The following is an 11102-nucleotide window of genomic DNA, read 5'->3' as shown; positions in this document are numbered from 1 at the left end:
GGGAGAAAGTAGTCTCCTGGGGAAATTATTGGCATGGGGAGTAATCCCATGCTCCCACCCCACACACACACACACATGCACCTCTCGCACAATTACCCTTATATCCTTCCACGAACACGTCACACCGAATATTCGAACCGTCTATATCAATGGGCCGTACATTAACAAAGGAGAAAAAAAAAATACAGCCTAAAATAAAATAAAATAAAATAAATCACGGGTCTCTACATGGACGACTTGAGCTTTCTTGAAACTTTGACCAATGCCACTAGATTGTCCAACGTGGGTCTAGCCGCCGACAACTTTGGAGGCGAGTTGCCAGAATCAATCAGCAACTTCTCTACTGAATTATAGTTTTTCAGCTTGGGTAAGAATTAATTAGTTGGGAGCATCATCCGGGATAGGGAATCTAATCAATTTGCAGACTCTTGCGTTGTCCAAAAACCATTTAAGTGGTAACATTATTTCTGATATCGGGAAGCTTCAAAAGCGCTTTGGTGCTGGGCGATAATGAATTCCACGGATAGATGCCATCGTCCCTTGCAAATTTAACTTTGTTAATTAATCTAAATGTATCTAGAAATTGTCTTCGGGGCAACATCCCTACATATTTCAGGAAACACCAATTTTTGGAGACATTATTTCTTGACCATAACTATCTTAGTGGTATCATACCCAGAGAAGTTGGCAGTCTCTCGTCATTATGGGATCTAAACCTCGCGTATAACAACTTGAGTGGTTCCCTCCCATTGGAAATTGGACTTCTGCAGAATCTAGAAACACTAGATGTTTCTCATAATATGTTGGTTAGTAATATTCCTACTTCTCTTGGTAGTTAATGTTGACGTCATTAAACATGACGGGGAACAAATTGCGGGGAATCCTTCCTTCAAGTCTAGCTACTTTGAGAGGTATGGAGGAGTTTGAACTTTTTCGCAACCACCTCTCGGGAAAAATTCCAGACTACTTGGATGGCTTAGTCTTTTTAAAGAAACTGAACCTATCCTTTAATAATTTTGAGGGTGCAGTCTTAGAAAGAGGTGTATTTATATGCATGCAACAGCCTTTTCTGTTGAAGGAAACAAGAAGCTCTGCGGGGGGAATACTTGAATTGCATTTGCAGAGTTGCAACTCCAAAGGGTCCAAAAACAATGGACTCAATCTTATCATAGTTGTCAAATAGTGAATCGAAATGGTCATTTTTCGAATCGTGAATCGCTCCGATTCGGTCATGATTTCTATAATGAATAGAAACCTATGCTTATTGATTTGGGTAATAACAATATATACTACAAATGAAAGATTTAGGCCCCTAAATCAATAAAAACCTTCTTCTAAATGATGATTTGATAATAACGTGGAGTATTAAGTAAGCTGCTTGTATTGCAACTACCAAGAGATGATGATTTGTAAATCCTACTTATGGTTCTTTTTGTACAAAAGAGTTATAAGTACAAAACAAACCCTTAAAAGGTCTGTAGGGTTTTTATATTCCCTTTATCTTCCTCATTTTCGATTTACTCTCATAATAAATCTCATTTTCTTATTATCTATCCATATAACGTAGACAAAAGATGACATATACCAATACTAAAGACCTTAAAAAAATAGTTTGAACCATTTTCAAAGAATAAAAGAAGCAAAACAAGAGTACAAAATGAATTGGAATTTTAAGTGAATTGAATGATTCACCGACTCACTTACAATTCACAGCTATTTCCGAATCAGGCAACCTATTCGTATTGATTACCCATCGAATTGTGTCGAATCGTACGATTCTGACAACTATGAATCTTATGATGAAATTAACTGTCCTAATTATTTCTATATCTTTGGGGCTTTTAGGACTGCTTCTGTTGTTGAGTTTCCTATATATGTGTTGGTTTCGAAAGACAATAAATGCACCGTCTGTCCAATTCTTGGGAAGCTCTTTCTCCAATTGTCCTACCAAAGTCTATTTAAAGCTACTGATGACTTTGTGCCAGCCAATTTGATTGGTGTCGGTAGTTTTGGTTCAGTTTATATAGGAATTCTTGATGAGGGTCAGAAAGTTGTTGCAGTGAAGTTACTTAACCTTCTATTCCCTAGTGCTTCCAAGAGTTTCATAGCCAAGTGTAACCTTGAAGAGCATCAGACATCGAAATCTTGTAAAGATTATCACAGCATGTGCAAGTGTTGACTATCATGGTAATGATTCCAAAGCTTTTGTAAAGACCCGTAAATTTCCGTTATTAATTTTTTAATATTTTATAAATGGATGAATGAAGGTTTAATGTGGAAAATTAAAGTTTGGGGGTCAAAGTGCGAGAGTTTGAAAACCAAAGGTGTTGGTGTGATTTGTGCATGTGTGTGTCGTGTATACCAGGGAGACCATTTTTTTCTTTTTTTCATTTTTCATTTCAGCTCTCTCTCGGCTCTCGCTCCATTTCTCCTCCAAGTCTCTCAAAAACTCACCCAATCACTCAAAACCCACAACAATCTACCTCAACTCCATTTTCTACGTGCGTGTTTGGGCTTGTATCGCGTTGGATAGAGCTCGGTTGGGTGTATTTTTGCTTGATTTGGATTCCGGAAGCTAGGGTTCACTCAATCTTTTTGTTTTTGGCTTGAATACTCGAGGTAGGAATTTCTTCCTCTCTTTATATGAAATTTTGAGTGTTCCTATGCCTCATTTGAATTTGTATTGATTGTTATTGGAATTGGATCAAAATCTGTCATGTTGTGAAAAATCGTCAAAATTTCGGATTTCTATCGGTAGGACTTTTTTCTCTACCGGTAGAACCTTGTTGCCGTTATAATGTGTGCTCACTGTTTTGTGTTTGTACCGATAGGACTTGTTCCCTACCGGTAGGATTACAAATTTGTCTCGGACTCTACCGGTACCATTTTCTCATCTACCGGCAGAAAACTTGCAAGCCAAAGTCTTGTTCACACTGTTTTCGGATTGTACCGGTAGCTCCCATTTCCCTACCGGCAGACCACCAGAAAAAGGCAAAATCTTCATGGGCCGTTCCATCTTTACTTTTCCTAAGTCTTATCCCTTTTCCAGGAGTTATTGGATTATTTTATTATATAATATAATAAGAGTATGATTAAGCATGCATATCTTTTTGATCAATAAAAAGAAAACAAAATATATACATAATGGAAGTGTTCAAGTTGGCGGGATCTTGGGATGATAAAAATGGGGTCCTTGCACGACATTTGCACAAACGGTACACTTGAGCTTGTGAACGACGCGCGAACACTCGGGACCCATCGACGGCTGGGTGTCTGGCAGGGGATATCGGGGTCCCATAAATAGCCCGGTAGGAGCTAATGCTCATATTGAATATTCAAGGCCTTACCTACAAGGTGGGTGCTTGGCAGGGGATATCGGGGTCCCATAAATAGCCCGGCAGGAGCTTTGGCTCAGACACACAAATGATACGAAATGTTGAGACACAAGTTGCGTGAACATGATTTATGAGTTTGAATGAAAGAAAGATTGGAGTTATTGAGACACTTGATCATGATAGTTGTGCTTTCTCCATTGTCATTTGATTTCCCATCATTTGTTCATTCGTTTAGCTTATTTGCATATAGAGTTCGCATAGACTTTTCTATTGAGCTAGTGTAGTTCAAGACTTATATTATTTTCAGGTGCTAACCCGGATCATTAGCTTGCATGACTGGAGTGCTTGAAGTGTGGACATACTTATTTTGAAAGCTAACCAAAGGAGTTACCAATTCATCTTTGTAAACTTTTTTGAAAGATGCATTTGTAACTAAAATTGTAATTCTTTTGATTTGGAATATTGTAACCCTTAATCCTCTTTTGAAATTTGACACTTATGATAATTTGGGGCCGTCGAGCCTATGTTGTAATATTTTGGAAACCTTGTGAACTTGAAAGTATTGTTATGGGAATGAGAATATGGTAACCTTTTGGGTTACGTACGAAATATTATGAGGTTTTATTTACGGAAATCTTTTATATTTATGTTGAAAAATCGAGGGCGTGACAGCTTTGGTTTATGAGTTCATGGTCAATGGGGACCCTAGAAGAGTGGTTGCATCCAAACAACCAAGACGATGATGCACACGAGGAGTCAAGGAGATTAAACTTTGTACGAAGGTTAGATATTGCAATTGATGTAGTTTCTGCACTTGATTATCTTCATCATCACTGCTCAGAACCAATAGTGCATTGTGATTTGAAACCAAGCAACATTCTTCTGGACAATGAAATGATTGCACATGTCGGTGATTTTGGATTAGCAAGGTTTCTTTTAGAAGCCACCTCCAATTTGTCAACATATCAATCCACCTCCATTGGCATAAGAGGGTCTATTGGTTATATTGCTCCAGGTAAATGTACCTCTTGGGCTCTTCTAAATTTTCCTTATGCACCTTCACTTGAAATAGTATTCAAAGTCGATTCATGTGTGTATCGTAACTGCTACTTCAATCACTTAAATAAAGCTGATAGTTCTTTTTTTTTTTTTTTTGGTCCTCACATTTGAAAGCATGAAAAACCAATGTTAGACATGAAGTGGGATTTGTCCGAAGATTAGTCGAGGTGCAAGTAAGATCACTTGGATACCTGAGTTATCGAAAAGAAAATTCTAGACATGAACTTCAAAATTTGTTGTTAAAACTACAAAGAAGTTTGTCGTTTAGGAGTATTGGCAAGTTAGCATAGGAGGTAAATACCTAAAAGAATTGATGTTCTTAACTCGATTAGTTTCTTTCCTACACGTATCCTCATTTCTATGCATTTTAGTGTAATTTTCAAGTATTCTTTATGCAACACTTGAGTTTGGACTTATTTCTGCCCACTGATGGGCAGATGTACGATATCACCAAATCTTACTAGTAAGACTAGATGTATAACATGTTTTTATTTTTTTATCGGCAATAAAAAGGTTCCCATATCATTACGAAAAATGATACAAAAGAGAAACCTGTGTAGTAACACACCAGGGAGCGTCAAACAAAGGACAAGCTCAACCTATCATTACACATTACCACACATTATTTATAAAAAAAATCTGTTAGCAAGAAGCAAACTAGACACCAATGGGACAAAGCCCAACACCAAAAGGGACAAGCTCAAAACACCTAATGGGCGAAAAAGCCCAAAATAGAAAGAAAAAGAAACCCTAACCCTAAATGCCTAACATCTCCCCCGCAGCCGCCGTTGTCACCGCCGATCCAATGGCCAAAAGATAACCACAGCCTTCAACTCCACCACCGCAATCAGCCCCATCAAAACCACAGTCCAAACGCTCGAAACCACCACCAACCCGCCCCGCCATCTGCCGCTACCGTCACCGACTCGGCAGAACCTAGATGGTTTCGCACGAATGCTCCAAGCCACCAAACGGACCAAAGCAAGAGGACGGAACCACTGGTCAATACCAGAGAGAATTAAAGCAAATCATTTATTTATTACACACCTATAAAGCACTAATCATTATTATATTACAATAACCGATAGAGCATACACTGTTCTAAAATTTGTTTTCGTGCAAATGTGTTTTTAGGTGGTATATTAAAATTCTTTGATACTTATGTTTTAACAAATCATCGTAATAATTGTATCCCCTATGCATTGTGCATGACCTGCAGAGTATGGCATACAAGGTGTCACTACCTGGTGATGTGTATAGTTATGGCATACTTCTGTTAGAGAGATGTTTAGGGGGGGTGGGGCGGGAAGAGTCCTACTGATAGCATGTTCCTTGATAGTTTGACTCTCCACAACTTTGCTAAGATGGCTCTACTTGAACAAGTAGCAAACATCGTCGACCCAGCATTATTCCAACAATTGGAAGTGGGGGAGGCAAGCTCAAACATACAAACCTTTCAGAACCATAGCTCTTCAAGCACTCACAAAATCCAAGAGTGCTTGGTTTCAATACTAATTGGAATCGTTTGTTCACACGGTCTACCGGCAGATCGAATGGACATCAAGGATGTTGCTACTCAGTTGCATGCGATCAGAAACACTACATGTAACTGGGGCTCATTGAGGCCGAAGTAATAGAATTGTTGGGTGATCATGAGCAGGTATGAACCCTGCAGTTTCTTGGTGACTTGAAAAATATAACATGCAAATATTTTGTACTAAAACCACTGATTTTTGCAAAAGCCAGCTAACTTTTGTTTTCCCTACAGCTTCTGATAAAACATAATGCATAAATGTAAAGAAACTCTTAATCAAAGGCTCTGTCCCATTTAAAACACGTGACTCAGTTGTTTTTTGACTAAACCAGCAAGCATTGAACTTTAATCAATTGCTCTTTGACAACTTCCTCGATGAGAATAAAGACCAAAGAAGAAACAGAAAAGATCAAATATGGAGAACGAGGGCGTGTATTTTAATAGCGGGCTTGGAAAATGTGGGGTAAAACGACAAAAATGTTTAATGTCCGTGAAATTGAATCCGCTCCCGAATAGATAACTTTCTAATGTGTAATTTCAGTTTATGTAGCCCCTTCCGGTTGTATATTAGTGGGAAACGAAAAGTCTGACTAGACATGAAAAGATAACCTAGTACAAAGTATCTGATATGTGTGGTCCAAAAACATATTCGGGCCAACTGATTTTGACCAGAAAAGAAGCATGAGGTCAAAGCAAATATCAGCTTGACAAGAACACCCAAGTCTCTCTTAAATTATGGTTATTAGCAAGTAGCAAATGCAGCTTTAACAATCCTAACACCTCATGGGTATGGTAGTGTTAAAGGCCTTCCTCCTCTTCATGAACGTTGCTTTTCTGTTGTGTCTGCATTCTGGCTCTCCTTTTGTAGTTGGCTTTATGCAAGGTGGGAACGAGACTGACTGTCTAGCCTTGCTTGCATTCAAAGCAACCATAACCAATGATCCCTTTGGAGCTCTGAACTCGTGGAATGAGTCCATCCACTTTTGTCAATGGGTTGGTGTAAAATGTGGCTGCCGACACCAGAGGACACCAGAGGGTCACTGTGTTGGGGCTTAATAATCAGAAACTGTCAGGGTCTGTTTTGCCCCACATTGGAAATCTGAACTTTCTCAGGGAACTATGGCTTCAGAACAACAGCTTGAGTAGTGAAATCCCCCCAGAACTCTGCCACTTACGAAGACTACAAATATTATCGCTGGTTAATAATTCAATTTCTAGTGAAATTCCCACCAATATATCTAGTTGCTCTAACCTTGTTCACCTCGAACTCTCTGGTAATAGGCTGACAGGAAATATTCATGCGGAGCTCGGTTCTTTGAGTAAGCTCCAGGGGCTGTATATTGCAAAATACAATCTAGCCGGAGGTTTGCCTTCTACTCTTGGGAATCTATCTTCTCTTACAGTTATTTTTGCAACTGACAATAAGATTGGTGGTAATGTGCCAGATACTTTTGGTCGATGGGAAAAATTGGGACGTCTCTTATTGGGGTTGAACAATTTGGTCGATACCATTCCTCTCTCAATTTATAATCTCTCTTCCATGGCAATATTTGAAGTTCATAGTAACCAAATTGAAGGCCCCCTTCCCTCAAACCTAGGAATCACTCTTCCTCTACTCCAACGCCTAAATCTTGGTGGTAACTTGTTTATTGGTTCCATTCCTATCACAATATCCAATGACACCAAACTACAATACCTTGCCTTGGCGGAAAATGGATTTAAAGGAGAAGTCCCTTTGGAAAAGCTGCAAAAACTTGAGGTGTTAATATTACACATGAATCATCTAGGAACAGGGCAAGTGGATGGCTTGAGCTTTCTTGAAACTTTGACCAATGCCCACTAGATTGTCCTCCTTGTCTCTAGCCTCCAACAACTTTGGAGGTGTGTTGCCTGAATCAATCAGCAACTTCTCTACTGAATTATGGTTTTTCAGCTTACATATGAATAGATTAGTTGGGAGCATCCCATCTGAAATAGGGAATCTAATCAATTTGCAGGTTCTTGGCATGTCCTCCAACCCCTTTAGTGGTAACATTCCTTCTGATATCAGGAAGCTTCAAAAGCTGCAAAGTTTTATGCTTGAGGATAATAAATTCCACGGTGAGATCCCATCATCCTTCGCAAATTTGACTTTGTTATCTTTTCTCAGTGGATCTAGAAATAATCGTCGTGGCAACATCCCTTCCTATATCGGAACATACCAATATTTGGAGGCAATAAGACTTGACCATAACTATCTTAGTGGTATCATACCCGAAGAAGTTGGCAGTCTCTCATTGTTGTTGGATCTAAACCTTGCGTATAATAAATTGAGTGGTTCCCTTCCGTTGGAAATTGGACTTCTCCAAAATCTAGAAACACTAGATTTTTCTCAAAATATGTTGGACGGTAATATTCCAACTTCTCTTGGTAGTTGTGTAAAGTTTACATCACTAAACATGAAGGGGAACAAATTGTGAGGCACCTTTCCTTCAACTTTAGCTACTTTGAGAGGTATGGAGGAGTTAGATCTTTCTCACAACAACCTCTTAGGAAAATTCCAGACTTCTTGGATGACTTTGTCTTTCTAAAGAAACTAAACCTATCATTCAATGATTTTGAGGGTCCTGTACCAGAAAGAGGTGTATCTAAGAATGCATCAGCCTTTTCTGTTGAAGAAAACAAGAAACTCTGTGGGGGAATACCTGAATTGCAGTTGCAACCATGCAACTCCAAAGGGTCCACAAATAAAGGATTTACTCTTGCCGAGAAATTAAGTACTTTTATACGCTCGGGGCTTCTAGGGCTGCTTCTGTTCTTGTGTTTCCTATATCTGTGTTGGTTTAGAGGGACAAAAAAAGTACCGTCTGTCAAAATCTTAGGAAAATCATTTCTCCAATTGTCCTACCAAAGTCTGCTTAAAGCTACTGACGGCTTTTCTCCAGCAAATTTGATTGGTGTTGGTAGTTTTGGTTCAGTATAGAAAGGAATTCATAACGAGGACCGGAAAGTTGTCGCACTTAAAGTACCAAACCTTTAATTTCGCGGTGCTTCCAAGAGTTTCCTTGCTGAGTGTAAGGCCTTAAAAAGCATCAGACATCAAAATCTTCTAAATGTACTCACAGCATGTTCAAGTGTTGATTATCAAGGACGATTTCAAAGCTCTTGTGTATGAGTTCATGGTTAATGGGAGCCTAGAGGAGTGGTTGCATCGAAATGAGAATGAAGAAGATGCCCACATGGAATCAAGGCATTTAAACATTCGACAAAGGTTAAATATAGCCATAGATGTCGCATGTGACTTGAAGCCGAACAATATTCTTCTAGATAATAAAATGATTGGACATGTCGGTGATTTTGGTTTAGCGAGATTCCTTCAAGAAGCTACCAATAGCTCTTCTATAAATCAATCAAGTTCAACTGGCATAAGGGGGTCTGTTGGTTACATGGCTCCAAGTAAATGTTCCTCTTAGACTCTAGTTTAATTTCTCATTTTTCCTTGTCACCTTTTGTTATGTTGACATTCTTGTGTGTTCTTTTCATGATTCCTACTTGAGTTTAACCGAGTGTATGTGACAAATAGGTGCCCCACAGAGGTCTTCCCTGAACCCCCGCGAGGATGTAGAAGCGTCTAAAACCTTAGTTTTCTACCTGGCGCCATATGTGAAAGTAAATATGTCAAATGTTTTGATTGTTGCTTGTCTCCTTTGATAGCATCCATAGGGGTAAAGAGAGAAAACAGTTGTTCTACAAATAGTCGTCTATGGTTAATCTGCCACTCGTTAATATCTAGATGGTAATAGTACCAATACCCTAATGAGAAGCTAGCTAGTTATGCAGCCAAGCAGCTATGTAGTACAAGTCAGGATGTCTGTAAATTAAGCCATGTGGGAGTTGGTTTATGCTGTTATTCCTAGTTAATGAAATAGCTACTTGTTCTTTTATTAGTGTCTTTCCTTTGAAGACAACTATTGTAGCGTATAGGATTATCAATTTTTCAAATATATGATTAATCGGATAAAGCTACAAACTTTGTACAAATTATTGTGATAAACTTATGGTTAATCTTTGGTTAAACTGTCCCAAGCTTTGACTTCTTAAGACTGTCAATTAGATGGTTTTCAAAATGTCACTGTGAATCAAGCTTGTTTCAAGTATGTACTGTTCTTCTCATGACAAAAGCCACAAACCAACTACTTTTACCATGGCAAGAACAAGTCTTCGTCAGCTTTCTTATTATATGGTGCCTGAATTGCAGTGTTTGGATTGGCCAATGAGGTGTCAACATTTGGTGATGTGCATAGTTATGGAATTCTCTTATTGGAGATGTTTACCGGGAAGAGACCAACTGATGTCATGTTTAGCTATAGTCTTGCTCTCCACAACTTTGTTAAGATGTCTCTCCCTGAAAAAATAGCAGAAATTGTTGATTCAACATTGTTTCAACAAAGAAAAATTGGGTAGGCCAGTTCAAGTATCAACAGCAATCAGAGTCAAAGCTCTCATACCAGTTACAAAATTTAGGACTGCATGATTTCACTACTTAAAGTTTGAATTGCTTGTTCAGAAGAACTACTGACACATCGACCAAACATCAATGACGTTGTTCCTCAGTTACATGCAATCCGAAACACTCTACTTGACATGGGAGTTCATTGAGGCAAAAAGAGCCAGTATTGTTGGTCATCACAAGTTGGTATTACCCCTTCACTTTCTTAGTAACTTGAGAAGAAACATTCATCAATATCTAGGACCACTGCATTTTTGGCACTAGGTGGTGAACAACCTCCAGCTTACCATTTTGGGGTTGGCAAAAGTCAGCCATGGTCCCTCTCATTCAAGCATGATGATGGTTTCAGTGTCGAATGCAATTCCATTTGGTTTTCATATTGATTCTATACAATAAAATACGAGGAACGGATCTAAGTATATGCAATCTAGCATACCTGCTGAAAAATGAATTGGGTAGCATACCAACAAAATTGATTTTGATCATATTCCATGCAACAGTTTAGTGATCTTATTATTCTTGATTGAATATTGTCATACCCCATCCAAGTGTTTAATGATCTAAGTACAATTTCTATATCTTGTCTGATGCAAAAGCTTAGCCTTGGCAACCGTTTGGATGTCGAAGAGTTATCTTATTTATTTTTGACGTGCCTATTTAGTTTCTAGTCAATGTCTTTTAATTT

At 38.6% G+C, this 11102-nt stretch overlaps 1 protein-coding gene across 3 annotated transcripts; it reads left to right on the top strand.

Annotated features, from left to right (window-relative positions):
* Positions 1–5701: 5701 nt before the first annotated feature.
* Positions 5702–9201, top strand: LOC131330080 (probable LRR receptor-like serine/threonine-protein kinase At3g47570). 3 transcript variants are annotated; one of them, XM_058363582.1, is made up of 4 exons: positions 5702–6054; positions 7210–7292; positions 7374–7429; positions 7926–9201. In XM_058363582.1, exons 1-4 carry the CDS (start codon positions 6047–6049, stop codon positions 8385–8387), a joined length of 609 nt encoding a protein of 202 aa, XP_058219565.1. In that variant the 5' UTR covers positions 5702–6046; the 3' UTR covers positions 8388–9201. The 3 variants fall into 3 exon arrangements, with proteins under 3 accessions (XP_058219565.1, XP_058219563.1, XP_058219564.1); XM_058363580.1 differs by having other exon boundaries at positions 6797–9201; XM_058363581.1 differs by lacking the exon at positions 5702–6054 and having other exon boundaries at positions 6343–7292; positions 7374–9201.
* The last annotated feature ends 1901 nt before the right edge of the window (positions 9202–11102 follow it).

Source organism: Rhododendron vialii, chromosome 6a (assembly GCF_030253575.1).
Source record: "Rhododendron vialii isolate Sample 1 chromosome 6a, ASM3025357v1".
In the NCBI taxonomy this organism is placed as follows: domain Eukaryota; kingdom Viridiplantae; phylum Streptophyta; class Magnoliopsida; order Ericales; family Ericaceae; genus Rhododendron; species Rhododendron vialii.
Note: the sequence above shows the minus strand (reverse complement) of the source record. Positions and strands in the feature narration are given on the sequence as shown.